At 44.7% G+C, this 23840-nt stretch overlaps 1 protein-coding gene across 1 annotated transcript in view; it reads left to right on the top strand.

Annotated features, from left to right (window-relative positions):
• DMD (dystrophin) overlaps positions 1–23840 on the top strand; it is a 2144806-nt gene that overhangs the window by 1440389 nt on the left and 680577 nt on the right. Inside the window, exon 46 of the mRNA XM_054973282.1 lies at positions 565–714. Coding sequence (XP_054829257.1) covers positions 565–714 — 150 coding nt within the window. The remainder of the gene's footprint in view (positions 1–564; positions 715–23840) is intronic.

The following is a 23840-nucleotide window of genomic DNA, read 5'->3' as shown; positions in this document are numbered from 1 at the left end:
GGGGTTAGGGATTAGGACTAGATGCCAACTTCTTGTTATAGTGATGAATACCAGGGTTACCACATATGCAACAGCACTTTGGTTTTAGATTTAATAAAATAATGAGAAACTGAGAAAAACTTAGAATTAGGTTTTGTAGAAGAAATAAGTAGAAAATACTTTTTTAAAAAAATACAAAACCCTGAGGGCTAAAAAAAATGAGACTGGCTTCTAAATGTTTAGACTGGCTTGTAGAACCAAAGAAAACCCATCGAAAGCTGAAATAGACATTAGGGGACTGCATTTTTTTCTCTTGAGATTTTCAGCATTCCATTTCCACTGTGGCTTTGACACTGAGGCGAGCATTTATCTCTGGGGAAAGTCTTTCAAATGCAGAGGGAGGAATGACTTCTTTTTTGTTTTCCTAAGACACTGCAACCTAGAATAAAAGCTGTGTATATTTTGTGCTCAATTGAACTCTTGAGTCTAGTTACTTCAGCTGATAAACTAATCAATAGAGGTGAAGATAAGGGAGTTGAAAATTCTACTACAGTTCATTTTAAATGTTGCATTTGTCTGTTCCAGTTAAGAGTGGAAGAACTGCCTCCACACAAGGGAATACTGAAACGATTAAATGAAGCTGGAGGAAAAATACTTGGTAGTACATCACTGAACCCTGAAGTAAAACATAAGCTTGACACCAGACTCAAGGAGGCTAACCATCGCTGGATAAAGGTTAGGCATGTTTACAATGTATTATAGTATATATCTGTAATCTGTTACAAGTGCTTCCAGTATTATTCAGCAGGATTTTTTAAAACTTTTTTTCTACACGCCTACCCAGACTTTTCAGTACCTCTTGATATATTAGAGAAATAATCAAGCTTGGGAAAAAGAGGAGGACCTGAACTTCCTGACTTGCTCTGGGGAGTCTTACTTCCCCTGGCTGTTGCTTCTGTGGCTTGGGCTTCTTTCAAGTTGAATGTCTGCAGCAGTTGTTCTGTTGCTTCACACTTCACAGTTGATAGTATTACTTTCATTTGTTTTTACAGTCCTTTTACATGTCTCAGGCTGTTGGTCAGGAACAAAGAGGAACTGGAGGGATATAGCCCACATCTAAATAGTACCTTGTATATGGGAAATAAAACATTGGCCAGGTCCAAATGTGCACCTGCTCAGGCATTGCAGGTATCATAGCTCCTACAACTGCCACACATACTTTATATTTCCTCTTCTCTACATGCTTCCCCCTCTCTGTTTGTAAATTCCATAGCATCACTATGCATAACCTCTACTTGTATCTGTGTGAATATCTACCACTTTCCAGTTCAGCCCAAATTCATTCCATGATATCCCAAGGGAGAAACGTTCCTTCCACTACCTCTCAATCCTAGGAGCTGCTGCTTTAGGTTATACATCTTATAAAAATGCAGCCTATCTGACCAAGGAGATACACAGTGATAAATGGATGGTTTTCAAAGAGACAAGACTTCTAGTGCATGTTTAAAAGAAGTACCGAGGCCTTGAATATAGTGAGACCACAGAAGGTATATTGAGGGGAACAATTAGCTCATTCAAACAGTCATGATAATATCAAGCTACACCATATGAATGACATACTTATCCCTTGTACTTGGTTAGGAAGAATCTCTCCCTTTCCAGGTCTGTCCCTGCCTAGTATGCGCAGGAATTTTCTGTCTATATCTGGCAAGAAGAAAAGCCAGAGAACGCTTCAGTTTTCTTACCAGCAATGCTGCTGCTGCTGTTCCGGGAATCAGCACAAAACCTACTTGGAGGGGGGCAGTGTCAAGGCAGGTAATAAATCTGTGGGCATTATGTAGTAACTTCTGCCTTCCTCTGAAGCCATATGGTTCTAACTGGGAATGCATAAGAAGGCAAAGAAGAATGTGGATCCATGCCTTGGTCAGCTCTATATTTCATGTTCTGAAAGGTCCGCAGTAGTTGAGAAGGATATCTGAGCAGAGAGCTCCCATCACATGTTCCTGGCCAGGTGCCTCACTAGCACATGGCCTTTGATCCTCATCAGAGGACAGCTCAGTACACTTAGGATATTGGGCCCCTGTTGATTCCTTAGCAGCTTTTTTGCAGCCAGTCACAACAGAGAATTCCTTGTGAATGTATCCTCCTACAGTATGAGACAAGCTACTGAGAGAATTTGTGCCCTTTAGGCTCCTAGATGAATTTTATATGCTCCCCCAAATCAATACCAGTTCTAGTACAGCTTCCTTCCCACATCCTGCCAGCTACTTCTGACATTGCAATTGAAATTCAGTGGAAAGAGACTGCTGAATGTTTCATAAGCTATATCAGTAAATAAGCAGGAATGCTTTGGGGGAGGGTGGAGGGATCTTTGATGCTTGCAGTACCCAAACTCTAGGTTGCTCCAGATGAGGGTGTAGGGATCTATGTTGTAGCCAGTGCCTTTCTAGCATACTATGTGGCTTGTGCCAAGATGGGGTAGATTCTTTGGGTGATTTTACCCCTGAAACAGGCACTTGGTATACTTTGAGTCACTATGTGTATGTGTGAGAGGCCACATGTTCCTTTGCATGTCTGCCCCCTGCCCCCCACACATGGCTCAAAAATACTCTTTTCCCCCCTGCATCCATCCTTTATTTAGACTTCATAAAATGCCAAGAGCATCTGCAATGGAGATGCCTTGATTTTGAACAGAACAGTTACCTAGTAACTTATTGTAACTATGCTTTTGTCCACAGGATAGAATTGTATGAAAATGGGGGGCATCAGCATGGGGCCAGAGAGTGGAAGGTCTGAGTGCACAGGGGAGGGGCTCCATTTGCTTGTCCTCCCTTCTTTGCCATGACCTGCTTTACTCCCCTATTAGTTTTGCTTTGTTGTCAGTTGGAGAAGATACTTCCCCTGGAGTATTCCTCTCGCAGTCCCAGAATCCTCCCATCATTCAAATATTTGTATAGTTTGGATGACCTTGATGCTTGTCTGTGCTGAAATGTGATCTTAGAAATCCTACTGAGCACAAGTATAATCATTAAAGATTATTTAAAATAATATAAAGCAGACAGTAAAAATACCAGCACTAGAATGCTTATATAAAAATACAAATTTTCCAAATGTCTACTCACATTGTACAGCATGTATCACTCAAGAAGAAAAAGGCAAATGGTCAAAGAAGTAGAGAAAGAAGGCAAAACAGGGGTTTATATCCACCTATCTATCTATGTTCCTTGCAGAGATCCCAATGTTTAGAGCAGTAGTCAAAGTATTCAGGAGGCAAATAATCCAGCAAGTGTCTCCAGTGGAGACACCCTGCAGCTACACAAATCCTAGAGAATACTTCCAGGGTCTCCCACATGAAGTATGGCTTGGAAGAATAAAGACATGGCTGGACACTGTTATCTTAGGGTATGTGACAAAGCAACACACAAGTACCTTAGAGTAAAGTGCAAGTACAATTTAAAGACAGAGTCTACCTTCGGTTACAGGACTTGAGTTAAAAACAAAAGATTATTTTTCCTTTCCCAGCTAGGAGCGCAATGAGTAATAACTGATAAGTTCCCTATTTAGCAAGAAGGAGGTTAGACCAAGAATCTAGCAAATAAGTAAAGAGAGGGGAAGTTTCTGGGCAAAGACGATATATATGGTAGAGGCAGTCTTTGTTACCCCATTAGGTTAGATAGGAGATTCAGCAGTCCAAATTAGTTCATCCCAGATTAAGAATGTTTTGGTGGGGAATGAGTTTTTTTATACTTTCTGAATCTTAAGTGCTAGATCATTTGTTCTAAATATACTCTGAGGCTGGTATTATTTTAAGTGTGCATGCTAAGATTAAGGTCCCCAGTCCTAACCTCACTGTGAGAGTTTCATCTTTTGTCTCTGTCTTGAAGATATTCTGAAATCTATTTTCTATGCCTTATATGGTTAGCATAGAGGATCTGATCTTGGTGCCAAGATGGAGAAGTAAAGCACATGTCTAACAAAAATGGAGATTTGAAGGCAGTAAAATCTAGCAATTCAGAAGAAGTACCATTTCTCCGGGGCAGAACAACGTGCTTTTGACACCTTAAGCCAGCCAGCTTGCCTCTACCAGCCAGTCCACCAACACCTCTCCCCCCCCCCAACCCCCAGCCTATCCAGGTGCACAGAGTATTATTCCAGAGCTTACTAGAAACAGATTGTTATTGCAATCTGTATAAGAAGGAAGAGATTTATCTTCATTTTAATTTGGAATTTTAAAAATCATTTTGTAAGATGCCTTGAATTATGTGGGAAAGATGCCTTGAATTATGTGGGAAATGCTTTAATAAATAATAAAATAAATAAGTACTACTGCTGATACTATTTCTCATATAACTATACTGACAAGCAGAATGATGACTTCAAATTGAAATAACTCACATTGCTAACTATGAATATTCTCGGTTTAAAGGCTCTGTGCCTGCCTAAAATATCATAGAACCTGTCCCTTCTTTCTGAAGTTTTATATCATAGTTTTTTGTCTGATCTGACAGAGTGTTGTAGAAATATTACCTGTGAATCTTCTATCCCAAAGCAACACATCTGATACAAGATTTAATCAAATCTCTTATTCAAATAAACACAGTATTCCAAAGCCAGAAAAATAATCCTGGAAAAGAAGTAAGATGGGGGAGGACTTAAAAGTCAAACGGCTGGGTCCTGTATAGATGACCTTAAGATTAGATACATATTCTTCCTGTGAAACTCTTCCTGAGTTCCTGACCTTGAGATTAGATACATATTCTTCCTGTGAAACTCTTCCTGAGTTCCTGACCTTGAGATTAGACACATATTCTTCCTGTGAAACTCTTCCTGAGTTCCTGACCTTAAGATTTGATACATATTCTTCCTGTGAAACTCTTCCTGTGAAACTCTTCCTGAGTTCCTGACCTTGAGATTAGATACATATTCTTCCTGTGAAACTCTTCCTGAGATCATGGTCACAAGTGATGCTTCCTTGGAGGTTTGGGAAGTTCATTGTGGGGACACCTTGGTTTACAATACATGGCTGCTTCCTGAAAGATCACTGCACATCAATATTTTGGAACTGAGAACTGTGCCTTATGCCTTTACCTCCATCTCAGCTGTTGTTTCTCACAAACATGTACAGATCTTAATGGACAACACCACAACCATGTATTATTTAAATAAACAGGGCAGTACTACCCCAAGATCTTGTGCATGGATGCCCTTTGACTGTGGGAGTCAGCTATCCAATATGGTGTCAGTCTGCAGGCCATTCATAGTGCCAGTTCAGTAAATTCAAAAGCAGACCTCTTCAGCTGGCTGGGCACATCTTACCATGAGTGGGCTATAGCAGACCAATATATTACTCCATTTTTTGCCAAATGGGGGTTTCTGAACATAGACCTTTTTGCCACCAAGGAGAATGCCAAGGAGCCAGGTTTTTTGCTCCTAGGGAGGAATCAGTAAAGACTTTATTAGAGAGACTTTCCAGATGTCCTAGAGGGAGGCCCCATTTTATGGTTTCCCTACACTGCTACTCATTCACAAGACTTTCTGCAGGATTCAAGCTGAGGGAATCATAGGCATCCTCCTTGAGCCATTCTGGTCTCGCCAGCCTTGGTTCCTCCTGCTACAGCAACTGGCCAAGGGCACTTACATCTATCACAAGCCACAGAACTCCACAATCTTTTCACCACGATCTATAGAGGCTACATATGACAGCTTGGTTAATCCAGCAATAGACTGCCAATTTTCCAAAGAGGTGGTTGAGACCCTTTTTAAGGTGTGTAGACTTTCCACTAAAAGATCCTATGGCCGCAGGTGGCAGAAGTTCAGACACTGAGCTTCTGCTAAGGTGCTCTCCACAGTTAACTGCTGTTTGTCAGCAATTTTTGACTATCTATTAGTCTTAGGTACTTCAAGGCGTACTTTGTCCTCTCTGAAAGTACATCTAGCTGCCATTTCAGCTTTTCACTCTATGGTGGAGGGTAAAACTGTCCATACCTAGGTTGTTCCTTAGGAGTTTGCTCAATACGTATCCTAATACTACACCCCTTGCCTCTAAATGGTTCCTCTCATTTGTCTTGTCCAAACTAATGTTGAAAAATGTTGAACCCTTAGCCACTTGCTCTTTAGCCTTTCTCTTGGCCAAGGTTGCACTTTTGCTGGCAATTATCTCTGCCAGAACAGTGAATGAGATTCAAGCTCTTCATTTTCACTCCCCCTTTTATTAAAATACATGCAGAGAAGGTAGTTCTCTGTACCATCCTATAGTTTCTACTTAAGGTAGCCTTCCATATCACCAGCTATTGTCCTACCAGTGTTTTTCCCTACTCCATCATCACCAGTAGAGCAAACACCATGCACTTGATGTTAGGAGAGCCATACTATTTTATTTGGACAGAATAAAGAATTTTTCTAAAGATGTTCTGTTGTTCGTTTGTCAATCTGGCTCCCAAAAGGGCAAAGCAGCATCTGCACAGATAACTTATAATTGGGCAGTGTCTACCATTAAACTTTGTTATGACCTTGGCAACTTGCCATGTCCATTTGATCTCCATGCACACTCCTTGAGCCCGCTTGCGGGGAGGGTGGAATACAAATTTGAAATAAATAAAAATAAATAAAATAAAATAAAAATACTAAGTCTCAAGCCACTTCCTCTGCATTCCTGTGAGATGTTCCCTTGACTAATGTGCTGAGCTGCAGCTTGGTATTTAATGCACACCTTTGTCACACAATACTTTCTGAATGTGAATGCAAGAAAAGATACAATAGTGGGTCAAGCTGTTTTGCATTGAAACCCCCACCGGAATGAAGAGACAGACACAGGCTTGGAACAAAAGGGCCATTTATTAAAATGGCCATTAACATAAACCATGGCAAGGGCCAACTAAACAGTACAGGTCAAGCTACGGGATCAACCCTGGACCTCTGCCTTGACCTGCCTGGGCGAGCCCCAAAGCCCCAGGTGTAGGCCATCCCTAGAATGGCTGCAACCCAGCTGGCCAGGCAATGGACCCCCTTATCAAGCACCTAACACCCCAGCCATACAGCATGAGGGAAGGCCTTGCACCTGGGGATCCCCACAGGCTTCTGCCTGTGCTATGGTAGCAGCCACCAGCATACCACACTAATGGCAGACCCTGTTCCCCACCCATGGGGAAGTGCCACTGGGTGCTCACCAGCCCGCACCCTATTCCCAAAACTCTCCTGCCACTGCAAGGGTCAAGCCTCTGCTTAGACCCTCAGTCCCCACATATGGCTTAGAGCCAACCGAAGTCCTTGCCACAGGTCATCCAGAAATATGTCATTGCCCTCAATCAACAGGTGTACACTGTCGCCTCTGTAGAGGTGGGCAAATTCGGCCCTAATTCTAGGATGTGGCAAATAAATGCCCAAGCCATCCCCCAAGGACTTCTTAATGGCATGGTTAGCCTTACACTGGGCCCTCTCAATTGCCTTAGGATCTAAGGCTTCCCGCCATACCTGTCTTTGTAGCGTCTCTGACCAAAATATAAGCACGCCCGGCTATCAGCTGCTTATAAACTGTAGGTCTTCCACTACTTGCATTGACAGAGCCTTACCCTGCATGAGCCCCAGGTCATTACCACCGAGGTAGATGACCACAAGATGTGGGGGAGGACCCTTCCTTCCCCAAAACAAGAGCAGCAGCAGGCCCGGCCATCTAAGGCCATGCCGGCCCTGCCATTCTACAGAGGCCACAGCACTCAAACCCAGTTGGGATTCAATCGGTGTTCTCCTGGCTTGGTAGGCTGCCCAGAACACTATGCTATGGCCACAAATCAGGATCCTCTTCCTCCCTTGGCCCAACATGGCACCTGAGAAAAGAGCAATTAGTATGGCCATCTATAACTGAGGCAGGGGGCGGATATAGCTCTGAAACGCCCCTGACTGCCACCTGCCCACTCGCTCTATTGCCCAGTGAGGGTACCCCATAGCTGCTGCCATAGAGGCAGCCCCAATCCTAATGGAATGGATGCCAAATTTGACCCCTGACAAACCAATTTTCTTAGGCATCCTGTCTGTCACAGCCCAAAACTGATACCTAGTTAATGGGGTTTGATCTTCGTGGCAGAATAAGACACTCTGGTCTTCCCCCCGAAGAGTGACATACTCCCTAAGGGCCTTAACAAGGCACAACTCCTGCTCCTCACAGGAGCCCAAAAGAAAAGTACTCCCATGCTGCCACTGATCCGTCTTGGGCTGTTGAATACAAAGGGAGACTTTATCCCCAACAAATTTAATATCTTGGGCTGACAAGGCCCGTCCAGAAGCATCCTTACGAGACAAGGACACCAGCTCACTGACCCGCAAGGCCCCAAAGAATGCAGTCAAGGAAGCAGCATGAAAGAACTTCCTTTCAAACACCAAGGACCACACCTCCCCCCATGTGGCCCCCAACCCCTTCAATACAAATGGGGAGATGGGCTGCCTGGGGTCCCCCGGCATCCTAACTTCCCTAGCCCAGACTTCTAACATCTTTCTAATCCTGAAAACACCTGTGAATTCAGGTAAGCTGCATGCCTTGCTTGTAAAGGCTAAAGTAGCCTGCAGTCCCCAAATGGACTTTACAGAAAGACCCCTCCCATGCTGCACCACACAAAAGTGCATCAGGTGTTCAGGTGGGATGGGCCACAACTGCTGGAGCCTGGACATTGCCCTAAACTCATAGAGCTGCCCTACCGCATGGTCATAGGCTCTGTGCATGCTGGGGGCAATGGACAGTTGGATTGCTCTGTTCGCTTCTGCCATCCAAGCTGCCAAAGCTCTTGGGGCATCCTTGCTGGTTGCCTGTCGGCCCAAGGGGCAAACTGCCAGAATCATTCCATCTGTTGGCGAGACAAAGTGTCTGCCACACCATTACTAAACACCTGGAACATGTCTGGCCCTAAATATAATGTTTAATTGTAAACATTTCAAAGTAAAGGCCCTTACTAGCCTCATCACCCTAGGGGATCTAGAAGACAGAGCACTGACCACATGCACCACAGCCAAGTTGTCACACCAAAAGTGGACAGCCTGCTTAGCTAATTGTGGTCCCCAAAGCCACACAGCCACGAACAAGGGAAAGAACTCCAAAAACGTAAGGTCTTTGGACAATCCCTGGGCTGCCCAATCCGCTCACCATTGGTCGGCACACCAATGCCCCCTAAAAAATACTCCAAAGTCAGTAGCCCCGGAGGCATCAGAACTGACTTGGAGCTCTGCTTCTAGCAACAGATCCTCCCTCCCAAAAGTCACTCCATTAATCTAAGAATTCCTGCCAAACCAGTAAGTCTTCCCGCATACCTTTGCTAATTTGTAACCGATGATGGGGCAACCGCAAAGTCCCCATAGCATCGCACAGCCACCTGAGGAAAGCCCTCCCAGGGGCAACCGCCTTACAGGCAAAATTTAAATGGCCAACTAACTGCTGCAACTCAAGGATAGATACCTTGTCTCTACTCAAGCAGTGCTCTACATGAGACCCAAGATCAACAACTTTCTCTAAAGGTAACCTTAAGGTCTGTTGAACCATGTCTAGTTCTATTCCTAAAAACATTAGGACAACAGACGGCCCCTCAGTCTTTTCATGAGCTAAAGGAACCCCCAGTTCCTCAGCTAGCTCCATGAACCCTGCCAATAGCCTGGCACACTGCCCAGAGCCAGCTGACCCTGACATCATAAAGTTGTCTAAATAATGGATGGTGTCAGGGCAAGCACAGCGGCGTCGCAACTCCCATTCCAAAAAGGAACTGAAGCGCTCAAAAGCCAAGCGAGATATGAAACACCGCACTGGAAGCGCCCTGTCCATATAGAACTTGCCCTCGAATTAAAACCCCAGGAGCTCAAAGTCTTCTGGGTAAACAGGGAGTAGGCGAAAGACAGACGTAATATCACACTTTGCCATCTCAGCTCCCACCCCACACCAGCGCACCACCTCAACCATTTGGTCCAAATGTAGCGCACTGTGCAAAGTTCATCAGGAATGCCATCATTCACCAATCCCCCTTTGGGGAAAGACAAGTGGTGGATAAGGCGAAACTCCCCAGGCGCCTTTTTTGGAACCACCCCCAAAGGGGAAACTCTCAAGGAAGGGACAGGAGGGGCATCAATTGGCCCCAATACCCTGCCCTCAGCACATCCCTTTAAGATTTTGTTCCAAACCTCTTCTTCCATGCCAGCCACCAATCTAAGGTTGGCTGCCATGAAAGGAGTCCGGGGCCCCTGAAAAGTAATCCTAAACCCAAACTTAAAACCATTAAACAAATAATCAGCATCCAAGCGCCAGGGATAAGCCTGAAGTAACTGTTCAAGTACCCTCAGCTTTACTGGACTGGGCCCCTTTGCCAGACCCTTGCTGACCACCTCCGCCTCCACCCCAAAGCGTTTTCCACCCTGCTTAGCTTTGGGGCAAGCTGTATATGTGTGGGCACCAGTGCAGGCAGGACACTCATGCTTATACTTGCACACTTTCCTGTTACAAACCCCTTTGGATGTGAAGTCCCAACAAAGCAGTCCAGCCCATATGGTTGGCTGAAGCTGCAGGCAAACACAAGATGGCTGCCAAGCACCAGCAAGGCAACCATTTCCTAAACACCCCCCCCCTTTGAGGGTTAACAAGCAAAATAGCCCCCAGGCCCCCAGACGATGCACTTATAGGTACCAGGGACACCAGGCTTGCCCTAAAGTGTGAGTATATGCTGTAGCGGGGGGGGGGAGAAGGACACTCTACCCCACAGCCCCAGGCTGCCCCAGGCCACAGCACAAGCCCCGCAAACCCCCAAAGACCCAGTGGGGAAGGGGGGACCGCAAGGGAGGAAAACCAGGCTGGGGCCTTAACAAAATTAATGACCCCTGCTCCATGCTGCGGGAGACACCCACAGCCAGCAAACCGGCCCGCTAGAGCCACAGGGCTGAAAGCCAGCGGCAATAGCAGCGGACAACCTCCCGCTGAAAAAAACACCGACATCGCCAACACAGTGCCACCAACGCCAGGAAACATCCCTCCGAGCACTCAGTAGTCGACCAAGCTGTTGCTGTGGAGCCTGGCACTGGCGCAGCCTATCCTTCAACGCTCAGAAAGAAAAGGAGGGAAAAAACACTCCTGCTTCATCCAAGCACGAAAGCAACTGCAGCCAGGGAAAGTGGAGCCGCCAGCATAAGGCTCCTGGCTTCGCCCCTGGCCAAAGCCTTCGATGTCCGGGAAGGGAGCCTGTCCCCATTCCTCCGGGCGGAGCTGCAAAGAACGGCTCCCAGCTCAAGCAGCTACGCTGCTGCTGGGTGAGCCATAATCTCTCTTCCCTCCATTGGTGAGTAACTTGCTATACTTCTAATGTGGGATTGCACTGAAGAACAACAATGAAAAAAGGGTTGTACTTATCTGTAACTGTTGTTCATCAAGGTCTTCTGTGCATGCAGAACAAACAAAACCAAATCTAAGCTTCTTGCACACACCTGGTGGGGAAGAATTGGAGTAAAGCATATAGGGATCCTCAGCTTCCTAAACACACACTGCAGAGAAACCATAGGTCCTGAATCTGTAATAGTAGGCAAAGTTCATACAAAAATCATTACTCCCGTGAATGACTTAACAGGATGCAGATCCTCATGTCCACACCAACCCACAGGCAACACCACCTAAGGAAAAAACACAATCAGTAACTGCCATCAACATCTGGGCAACAGAACATATGCATTGGTCAGCCTAAATCAGTCTTGTGGCAGAGCCACTTTTCCCACCTGCTGCTGGGCCACCCCCACCTCATCTGATCTGTGCCTGTGGCCCTGTCCTTGATGCCTACGGGCCCAAACAAACTGGGCAAGTGTGGCGGAACTTGCAAGTCTCCCTGGAGCATACCCCTTGTGAGGCAAACTTCCAGCGGAGCATATGGGGCTGGGCAGATGACTCCCTTGTGTGTGGGGGGGGGACAGGAGGGTTTGCAGACCGCTGGACAAGGTGACCACTGTCAGAGCAGTTGTCCAAGTTGAGTTTGGCCGGGGATATTACCTGCAGCCAAAGTTGCTGGTGCACTTGGTCTCAGGGCATGGAGGGGTTGAGGGTGGTGCACATCCTGAACTCTTCGGCATATTGCAACCAAGCTGCACCAAGTCAGAATATCCCTTGTAAATACTGGAACAAGGGGGCTGCCCTCCAGGGCTGGGCATGGACAATGACTCCCACATAAATTAAGAATCCCAGCAATCAGTTAGACCATGTCCTGTCCACTTTATGGCACTTAAGCCGTTCCTTATCCTGCTCATCCAAATCCTCTTTATCCTTCTTCTTTAGTTTCCTGAAGAGAAGGGTAAAGACATCTACATGTTCTTCTTTAAGAATTTTTTCCCTGGTAGCAGGTATCAGGGGATTCCCTAGTGGCATAGCTGTATCCCCAAAGGGCAAAGCCCTGAAAGGCACTGACCCATAGCCAGACCAAGGAGATCCATAAAAGAAGCTCCATGGTGTCACCATGCCCATCCCCACCTGAGTTTGTGTTGAATGGCAAAGCTTACCTACTGAGTCAGGAGGCTGCACTGCTAATGCCACTTTTCCAGACTCCCGTTGCCAGCCTCCCATGCCCAACACTGGCCTGAACTCCGCTAAACCTTCCAAGGGTAAGTTGCAGATTCTGTTTCCCTCAGGTGTCAGTACAGTCTCCCTGGACCAGACAAATCCTCAAGGGTGGAAAGGTGAAACATCATATTATTAATGAAAGCCACAATGGAAGTGGCCCTCAGGGGTCCCCTCCTCTTAGCCCCTGGGCCAGGCTAAGAGGCACCTCAGGCATATTCCAATGCTGTCAGCTGATCCAATATTCTTGGCCCCGTCTCATCCTTGTCTGAGGACAACACAGCTACAGAGGGCCACCTATTAGCTGGGCGTTTTGCTGGCTGTTTGCCCTTGGAAGCGCCAGAGCCTTTTTAAGGGTGCAGTTTAAATCTGCCCCCCCAAAAAACCCCTCCCCAAACTGGCAGGATAAAAGTAAACAAGCACTGAAGGCAGGAGCCAGATGCAAGCTCCATGAGGCACTCTCCCACTGCACCAATTAGGCCAGAGGCTAACCTAAGATGGCCACCCAGCAGAGCCCCCAAATGGCTGCCTATGCTATGCCTCCAAGATGGCCACCCATCCAGTGATGTACTGGCCAGGTCTTAAGGCAAGACCTCCCAGGGGAGCAAAACTAAAGGAGCAGAGCCCTTATCAAGCAAAACAGGAGTGGGATGAGGAGTGTGAGGCTTCTTCAACCCTAACCACCGGCTGACTAAGGGGTGGGGAGTAAAGGCCTCAGTTGCAGAGCAACAGCCTAAGCCACACATAGCCCAAAAGGAAGGGTGTAGGTGGGCGGAGTTAGTACCCACGTTCTCCCCAAGGGGAAATGCCCACTTCAGCCGCCCCGACAAGAGCCATGGCAGCTGCCACAAACTGCTCTCCCCAAACCACTCAACAAACTTTGCTGTGCATGGGGCCGAAAGACTGGTTGCTGCAAAGGCGCTCCGAACATCGCTGCTGGTGGGCAGCAAAAGCTGTGTTACCAAGCTGCAAGGGCCATGCCACTTGCAGGGCCATTCCAGCTGAAAGACGGGACCGGTGGGCCGCTGAAGCTGCTGTGGTGCAGAGGTGAGAACAGCGCCATTCATGGGGCTGGGCCAGCACCAAATGACAGGCCTGGCGGGCTGCTGAAACCACTGTGGGCTGCTGAAAAGGACCTCTGCAAAAGCCATGCTGCTGAGCTGCAAGAGCAGTGCCACTCGTGGGACCGGTCGGGGCTGACAGGCTGTTGAAGCCACTGCGGGCTACTGCAGAGGCCCTCCATCGACACTACTGGTGGGCACAGCAGGCACTCCGATGCCTCACCTCTCAAACCAGGAGAGAAATACTGTTCCGAACTCTGCTCTCTCTGTCCAAGCACGAGGTGCGACTGAGAACACCAGAGGGCAGAGCAACCCTGTAAGGCCTCCAGCTCCACCCACCCCATGCATTCCCAGATGACCGAGAAAGTGCCTCTGCCTCCCCCTCCTCCAGGGAGGTAAATCATGCCCTCCAGCCAAAGTGGCTGTTGCCACTGGCCAGAAGTGCCACATACTTTTAAAAGCCTGTAATTGTATTGTTACGCTTATTGATAAATGGTGTGAAAATACTAAACCATATGCATGTGGGGCATTATATAAGAAAAAATGTTTTACATTTCAGCTTGTCAATTATTGTTTTGTGCTTTGTTGTTTTGAGTTTCCTGGGGTATGTTCTGAGAACAAAATAAAAACTTGCACAATCATACACATATTTTAAGCCTCAGTTATAACATATCTCAGATAAATATAATAATAGAGATAAATATAATAATTAAGATGCACTTTCTTTTTCATTCCTATCCATATGCTCCTTCCCAAGTACAATGTAAATCACCCCATGACTCTTTTGGAAAAATCTCTCCCCACCCCCCACCATCCACTATGTCCTTTAATCAGCCTTGTCCTTTAACTAGTTTGTTTTACCAAGCATTTACAATAGTCTTCAGAATGTCATTAACTACTTTGTTGTTAAATAATCTGCCTATTTTGCCATTTGTTACCACTTTCTGAAAGGTAGCCTCTTTCTATTATGTATCAATTGTGCAGTTAGTACTATGTTGTGCACTTAGTACTATGATTAAATAGAATGTGTACAGTCCATTAAATTTTGTACAAAACCATTCCTTATCTATTAAACACATTGATAATGACCCAATAATTATGTAACTATTTTTCATATTGCAATGAACAAAACTTCCTGCCGTAATGAGTCAGGCCATTGGTCAGTCTAGCCCATGCTTTATATGCTCAGCCTGGTATTGTCCCTCCATGGTCTCAGGTACACTACTGTAGAACATTAAAAAAAAACTTTAAAAACAATTTAAAACATAAATAGGAAGTTGAATCGATCAGGAAACATCATACAAAACAAACTGGTTTTCACCCACTGGTGGGAGATAATGATAGATGGGGATAACGGAATCTCCATGGTGAGAGAATTTCACAATTTTCATGCCACAACTGAAAAGGACCTGTCTCTGTTTGCCACCTGTCTTCCCTCAGATAATGTGGGCACCTGAATCAAGGTACCCAAAGATGACTGCAGCGGTTGGGAAGGTTCATATGGACATCAAAGGTACAGGTCCCAAGCTGTATATGACTCTAAAGTGATAACTTCCTCCCCAAAGGGCTGAACATGTCCAAAGTATATGCTTAAGAGATTCATCTTGTAAATTACACTGCCAACAATTATATACTGTGCTTAATTCTTTAGTTAAAAAGTGCTCTGGTGTATACCCTAAACATAATTTTTGCTGAGTAAGTTGCAGTTTAAGAACCATCGCAGCAACAAGTATAAGACTTAAAGCCTTATCCCATTTCTTTAGCAAAATTAGATGCTCCATCCCATTATTCCATTCATCGTTAAGACTTTGTGTATTATATTTATAGATCAACATCAAATATTTATATACAAATATTGTAGGTTTTATTTTCTGTATTGATTTAATAAGAGTTTCCAAAAGTGGGGAAGAGTCTGAAGTAGGGGTGTGCGCTTTGGGTTTCCAATTCAGGGAAAATACCCAAATTGGACCCGATTCGCAAAGATTTGGGATTTCCGAAACAGCCCCAGCATACCGGGGCCATTTCGGAAACCTGAATCAAAGATTCCCGAAGCTATTTGTATAGCTTCGGGAAGCTTCAGGTCAGTCCCTCTGCGGAGCAGGAGGGAGAGGGACATTTAAACAAACAGCTGTTTGTCGGCTTCCGACAAGCAGCTGATTTTGAAGGGAGGAAGGTTCCTGCCTGGCTTGCAAGCCAGGGAAGGGAAACTTTCTTCCCTTCCAAGGGAGCCTATGAAGGGAAAAAAGTTCCCCAAGCCACTTGCAAGCCTGGCGGGGAACCTACCTCCCTTCAAAGTCAACCCCTTACCAGCAGGGTAGAGGAGCGACTCTGAAGGAAGAAAGTTCTCCCCGTGGCTTCCAAGCCGGGTGGGGAACCTTCCTCCCTTCAAAGTCAACCCCCCTCTACCCAGCTGGTAAGGGGGAGACTCTGAAGGGAGAAAAGTTCCCCTGCACAGCTTCCAAGCCGCGCAGGGAACTTTCCTCCCTTCAGAGTCGCTCCCTCTCCCTCTACCCAGCTGGTAAGGGGGTTGACTTTGAAGGGAGGAAGGTTCCCTGCTAGGCTTGGAAGCCGTACGGGGAACTTTTCTCACTTCAAAGTCCCTTTCTCCCTTCGTGGCCCTGAGAGCAGTGGGTGAAGGGGGGCGGTGAGGCAGGCTTCAGCGTGCACCTTACCACCGGGTGCCCATTCACCCAGTGCTCTGGGAGCCGTGGACTTCCCAGCTCTGAGAGCACTGAGTGAAGGGGGGGACGGAAAAGTGGGCTTCAGCCTGTGCCTTGCCGCCGGGTGCCCATTCACAAAGTGCTCTGGGAGCTGTGGACTTCCCTGGCTCCGAGAGCACTGGGTGAAGGGGGGGCGAGGTAGGCTTCAGCCTGTGCCTTGCCACTGGGTGCCCATTCACCCAGTGCTCTGGACTTCCCCGGCTCCGAGAGCACTTGGTGAAGGGGGGCAGCAAGGGGGGCTTCAGCCTGCGCCTTGCTGCTGGGTGCCCATTCACCCAGTGCTCTCAGAGCTGCAGACTTCCCCGGCTCTGAGAGCACTGGGTGAAGGGAGGTGGTGAGGTGGGCTTCAGCCTGTGCCTTGCCGCCGGGTGCCCATTCACCCAGAGCTCTGGGAGCTGTGGACTTCCCCAGCTCTGAGAGCACTGAGTGAAGGGGGGGTGACAAGGCAGGCTTCCTTGCTGGTCTCCCATTAAAGTACTAACCAGGGCCAACCCTGCTTAGCTTCCAAGATCTACTACAGAAAAAAATACATCTCATTTTAGTTTGAGACAAAGTTTTGAAAATGGGCTAAAACAAGCATGGCTAGGAAAACATGAATTTTTACAGCTCAAACGATGGTATCACTTATAGAAAATATTACCAAAGTCAAATCTTTTTTCTTGGGACATTTTATACCATAAAACTGTCCTGGTAGTAAACCCGTAACTTATCACTTGACATGGCATCCTAAAAGGATTACGCTAATTTAGCGTTTAACATTACCTGCTTAGGGTACACCCTCCTCTGTGTCTCATTTCCAGCCAATGGAGACATACACAAATTCTTCACAGAGTAAAATGTGAATCTCTCTCTTAATGGTCCTCCAAGGACACTGATTTGAACTTATTTCCCCCCTGAAAGTGTTCCATGCCACAGAATTGAATTCTATACTTATCAACCTTCCAAGACTAGTAGATTTACCCAACTCAGTAGAATATTGTATGTAGCAAAAGCTGAGAAAACACTAACTGGCTAAAAACAAGTTCTTTTTTTAAGTGGCCTATTACAATAAAAAAAACTGCTTTGCACATATGCTCATACATATTTCCTCCCTATCATGATTATGTAGTGTATGCAGAACAAACCTCTTATATGAAGATACGAACTGTAACTCTGACGTGATCCCAAAAGGGTATAACAAAGGACAAGCTCTCCAAGAAAAAAAGGGGGGGGACCATTTGGAGCTTTGGAAGAAAAAAACAAAGATGGCACAATATCTATCACCTGTGGTTTATTCATTTCCTGGCCTAGAAATATGTGTTTACAGTATTAGAGCTGTACTGCACAGCATAACACTTGACTTTTTGCTTGTGACCACAAATATGCCTTTAGTGACATGTAGCTACTTCCTATGTTTGTTTTTAAAAAATTGTTTAAAAAAATTAGTGAATCAATGTAAAAAAATACATCACTACCACTGAACTATGGGGTCTAGTATAATATTATCTTAAGATAATTGCCACAATCTTTAGGACAGAATTTGTCTGTTGTATGAAGAACTATGCCCTCTACTTACAAGGTGAAAGCTCTGGTGCTGGGATGGCTGTCAGACTTAAGGCCTGGAGTTAGGGTTACCAGTCCCCAACTAGTAGCTACACCCTCTGTCCCCCCCCCCCCACTCACCTGGCCATTGGGGGTAAGGCACAGGAACAGGACTCCCAGGTGCACTTCTGGAGCAGCATGATGATGTCACTTCCCGGGACAGATATCATCACGCTGCCCCAAGAGTGCTCCCATACTTCTCAGCAGGCTGAATTAGGCCCATTTGAGACCCAAATCACATGATGCCCATGTGTGCTCCAGTGCCTGCACAATGACATCGCTCGGAAGTGAAATCACATTGCTCGGAAGTGATGTCACCAGGAGTGACATCATGTCACAGATGTGGGAGCACATGCAAAGTGTGTGTGCAAGGGACATAGAGAAGGTGAGTACAGGGGACCTGCCCTTTTTCTGGGAGGGTAAGGGGACCTTGCAACCCTACCTGGAGTCTGTTGGATCTGTAAACCATCTGTAAATCTGTAAAGCAAATGGGTTCAAATCAGCATGTTTAATAAAAACAGGTTGCCTTACCGTAACTATTGTTCATCTAGGTCTTCGTGCAGGCACACATTGGGACTTAACAGCCGCAGGCCAGCCATCGGAAAGGATTTTTCAAGCTCTCAAACAGTAGAGGGCTCTCTCGCCCTGCCACACGCATGCGCGGCCGTTCCCGCCACGTGCTGTGTTGCTGGGTGGAGCGATCCCTCTTCCCTCAGTTCCTTTCTTGCTGCCGCTGTGAAAGGTTATTTCCTCTTGCTCTCAGTTTTTTCCTCGACGACAATATGTCTCAAAAAGCGATTTTCAAAAAGTGCCTACAATGCGACACTAAAATACCACATTCTGATGGGCATCAGTCGTGCCTACTTTGTTTGGGGGAAGGACACAATGTTGGAGCCTGTCAACATTGTAAGAGTTTCACCCCAAAAGCCAGGAATGACCGTACTGCACGTTTAAAGGCAGCACTTTGGGAGCAATCCCTCACTGGGTTGACTAAACTGTCTACAAAACCCTCGGACAGGGAGTCCATGCAATGCTCCAATGCGATGCCTTCCACCTCGAGGGTGAGTACCCCGGATCCATCTCGGAACCTACCATCGGTTCCATCTGGCCCCTCCTTGAATGCACCAGTTCCATCAAAACCGTCAGAACCTGTTTCGGAGGCAAAGAAACACCGCTCTTTAATAACTCCAAGCATCTTTTTTGTAACAGGTAAAATGGGATTTTATATATTTAGAAGGGTGTAGATCCATACATTTTGATCTGAGCCTATTCTGTCTTGTTCCCTTTTGATTTAGTAGTAATAATAGCCAACCACTCCAGTTGGTACATTTTTTTCATTACTTCAGAAATTATTATTCAATATTATGTTCAGGTTGTTTTATAAACTAGTTTATTTTGTTTATTCTCAATAATAATATTGTTTTTATCTTATTCATATTCATGTGAAAGTTGATAAATACTCCAGATTAATAATCTAATTGTTCGTAGCAAAGATTAAAGTATATTGTGTGAAATTGTGTAAGTATATTGTGTAAACGAAGTTATGCACACACATTTATTTCATATATTACCAAAGTGAATGCATTCCTAATTGTTTTCCTTTTCATTTGGTCCCATGCTGTGTTATGAGGTAAAATAATTGTATTGTACTTAACACAATTAAGGCAAATAAAAGAGTGGTATGATTTACTGGTAAGAGATTTATGGAACACAAGAATCCAAGGTGAAAATAATAGCAATAAAAGCCAGTTAATATAACTGAAAAATGAGAATGCTACGCTCTATTAAAACTTCATAGTAGACTCCATATACTTGCATTGTCCCTGTTTCAGGAAATTTTCCAGATGCTAACTCTTGGTACAGAGCTATTTGTTTGAAAACAAATGCAGGGAATCCCAAAACTTTGCAAGAACAACTATCTGTAAGAAGTTAATGTGAGTAGAGAGGGCGAGTGTTATTTTGTCCTCTCCAGGACTTTTGTTGTTGTTGTTGTTGCACTTGCTCCACCAAACATTTCCTCCTCCCCCGTATGATAAGTTATACTATCGAGCTGGGGAAAGCAGTTGGCAGGTACTCTGTTGCAATGGGGAAATGGTATAGGATTAAAGGGTTAAGCACTCACTCAATGCATACCAGCACTTTACATGTGAGCTCCCCAGTATTAGAAATATTGGATTGGATTGAGAAGTAATGGCCTCCAGACTTACCTGGGCAGCCAATTTGCTGCCCACAGGGCATTGGAGAGGCCTGAAACATGGTGGCTGTCATGTTCGGGCCTACCAGTATCCCCTGGGCAGACCCGCAGCCCAATCAATTTGAAATGCCTAGCGGGCCAATCAGGGCTGGTTGGAGAACTTGCCAGCAGGGACAAGACTTGATGTCAGATCTGAGAAGCCCAATTTTCCCTCAGGTCCAGCAGGCAATCAATTTAATGGGAGCTGGCCCCATCCCACCTCACTCATGCTCTGCCAGCAAAATCCCACCCATCCCTCTCTACATTTCAGGTGTTTTGGCTCCTGTTGGGGTTATTGACTATTTTTTGTATGTTCCTTTTGTCACAACTTTTTGAGCAGTTTTCCATTGGGATTGGATCCCTTTGCAGGGAGACAGGGCTTGTGTGCTAAGTCTCCCCATAAAGAATCTTAGAAGTGAATCATGGTAGTGCATGCCCAGCTTGGGGGTTGCTGGGGCATATTCACTCCCAGGTAGCAGGGGAGTCACACAGAGGTGTACATCCATGTGATATCCCGTTTGCTGCCACTCCATGGTTCTCCCCCCTCAGCAGGGTCTGAGGGGGTAGGCGGTCATCGGCTGGCAGGTGGATCAGCCGATGCTTGGAATCTGACCCCTATGAGTCACTAATGCTCCTATTAGCTGTAATTTAATAAAGTTGTGGCCTCTTTTTACTCCAGTTGCTTGTGTTGGGTGTTTTGTCATCATGTCCTCTTCCCTTCTGCCAGCTGGGCAGCAACAAAATTTCCACTTGCATTAGAGCTCTTGAGTGAGCAGAAATGCAATAAGACAGTGACAGCCACTTTCACTAAGTCAAATGTATCTCCACTAGTGTTTCAACTTGTGCAAGATTTTTTGCAACCAGTTCCTGAGCGACGTAGTATATAGGCAGGGAAATGCTAGGTGTTGTACAACATCTTGTGCAAGCAGAACTATGCTAAGTCCATTTACTTTTCCACTTCTGCATTATTGGACTCAACCCCCTGTGTATTGTATTAAATGTGGATTTCTGACTGAGCTTTTTTTCCATTTACCATCTCTTTTTTTAAATAATTTTTATTAATTTTCAATAATAACAGTATTAACAAAACATAGCAATGCATAACTAACTTCAAACGACAAGTTAACAGCGTTTGTTATGTATCCATCCAGTTAACAAATACAAGGTATAAGTAACATTATAATACGTTAATAAACAGAGTAGTTATAATTCAAGAAAAATATATTATATCCCCTTCAATTTACCATAATTCAATAATTCAGAGCTCTGGGTTTATGATTGCATAATAAGGTAACTTTGAGACTAATAAATCGTTTTTAGACAAGAAATCCAGGAAAGGGTACCACTTTGCATAGAAATCTGCAGATTTGGAAGGATTCAATATTAGCTTCATTCTCTCTGTTATTTTTTCCATGATAAGCTGTTCCCACACCTTCAGATACCATGTATTAAGGTTAGGTGGGAAGTGTGATTTCCACCTGGATGCTATCGCATTTTTGGCAGCAGCCAAGAGTGTTAGTATTAAATATTTCTGCTTCTGTGGCACTTCCAAATGTTTCCACACATCTAGAAAAATTAGTTCCGGTTGCAAAGTTATAGTGTGGGATGTGATTAAGAAGATTTTATGGAGAACTGCATGCCAAAATTCTGCAATATATTTGCATTCCCACCAGCAGTGTGCGAACGACCCACACTCACCACAGTTCTTCCAACATAGGGGAGATCTGTTTGAATAAATTTTTGCTAATTTCTGTGGGGTAAGGTACATTTACCATCTTAATCTGATATTTTACTAGAAATAAAACTTTTTTTTCCAAATCTGGAATCACCAACAAACAAATAAATCGTTCTGTGGTCACTACACTTTTGATAAACTAGAAAAATCTGGATTTCAGAGGCATCCTGATACCTTATTGGGCCACATTGTACTCATTACCTTTACACAAATGTAATTGCAGAGTGAGGAAATTACTTAACGTTCATGATAAAATCAGATTGCAACATAATTATATTGATAGAAATACCATATATTACAATGTATTGGATTTATAATATTCAACTTGTATCTGGACTTACTTTATCAGGAGAGAGCCGCAATTTAAGCCTGTTCTGTGTCTTAAATTGAAAAGGTACTTTTTTGTGTACCTTTTCAATTTTAGATTCTAGCACAATAGGAAATTAGCATGCCAAATAAAGGTTTTTTTAAAACACTAGAGTTCAATGTCAGATTGACATTGAAAATTTGAATTAAATTTATCTTAGGTGGGCTTACAGTGTTTTGTCAAAAAGGAGAATGCTTATCTGTATATGCAAAAATATACTGGCTCTCATCATAAATCCAGTTAAAAGAATATTTAAAAAGAATATCTACTTTTACTATCTGTACTTTGACCACAATGTTTTCTTCAGATGTTACGTACATGTAAACTGGGAGTATTCAGTCCCTGAAATGCACTGATTCATATGAAATGGTGATTACACGTATCAGATACACCACAAAGACTGTGGGCTCCTAGCTAATGTGGTATAAGAAGAGGAGAACTAACTCATATATCAAAGAGGGGACAAATCAAAGAATTAGAAGGATAGAGAGATCAGGGATCTATTTACACTTTGCTCTTTACTTTCCTGGCACTATCCTTTTATGAAGAATGCTATTCTCAGGGACTTCCCTCTCGTGACACCTCATCTTCCTCTGTTCGAGCTGAACTAGATGAGACAAATTACACGAGACTATTTGAGTGTCAAGAATCATGTCTGTTCCTCCTTGCCAGTGTCAATTTTACCCCAGGTGAACACATGTCCTGTAGTCCTGCTGTGTGCACATGTTGGGTAGCTGGTGTAGTCGTGTTTGCAAGGGTCCATGGTCACTCATAATCAATGAGTTGCCATTGCAGAGTGTCAGTTTTGGGTGGCTTCCGCTTCCCTTTCCCCCTGGATAGCCCCCACAGTGGAAACTGGGGGTGGAAACTGACAACATCTGCAGAAATACATGGGTCATGGCTTCCCCAGGGTCCAGTCTCTCTGAAACTTCTATCATGTATGGAGTTCACACAATAAAGAGTTTTTATTCCCTTTTCTAAAGCTTAAGCAAGGCCCTGATTGTAAGTTTGTTTCATCCTCCCATGCGTACTAGCAATGTAAGCTCTTACACCCCAAGTTTTTCTACCTACTATGCACTCTGCTAACATGTGAATTATGGTAAAATAGAATATCCATGATACATGGATTAGTTCTCTATAGGATATTGACAGGATATCCTATCAATTATTTTCTGTATTTTCTACATCCAACCAAAACTGCTCGTTCTTCTAAGAGTATCCTACAATAACTTCTTTGTGATTATGGGTTGTACAGTGATTCAACTCAGTTGACAGCACAGCTGTCTGTCAGGTTAGTTTTCATCAGTTTGAAGTTTCTTCTGCTGGCTTAAGGCCAGGGAAATTATGCATCTTACATGACAGAAAGCTCAGCTGTTGTGTAAGTGTATTAGATAAAACTCTGTGATATTTAATACTGTTCTCTTATTGTACTTTTTTTTTTTTAAAAAAGCTTCAGACAGCTTGTATTCTCAGCATTTTACATCTATCACAATATCCTTTAACTTCTGAAAACATTAGTAGTTATATGGGTTAGAAGCAAAATCTGTCAAATTACAGCATTCAGTTTTAGGCTTTTTAAATGTAACGCAACCAAGAGAATGAAGTGAC

This window comes from Eublepharis macularius, chromosome 3, assembly GCF_028583425.1.
Source record: "Eublepharis macularius isolate TG4126 chromosome 3, MPM_Emac_v1.0, whole genome shotgun sequence".
In the NCBI taxonomy this organism is placed as follows: domain Eukaryota; kingdom Metazoa; phylum Chordata; class Lepidosauria; order Squamata; family Eublepharidae; genus Eublepharis; species Eublepharis macularius.
The sequence above is the reverse complement of the archived record's forward strand: the minus strand, read 5'-3'. Positions and strand labels throughout refer to the sequence as shown.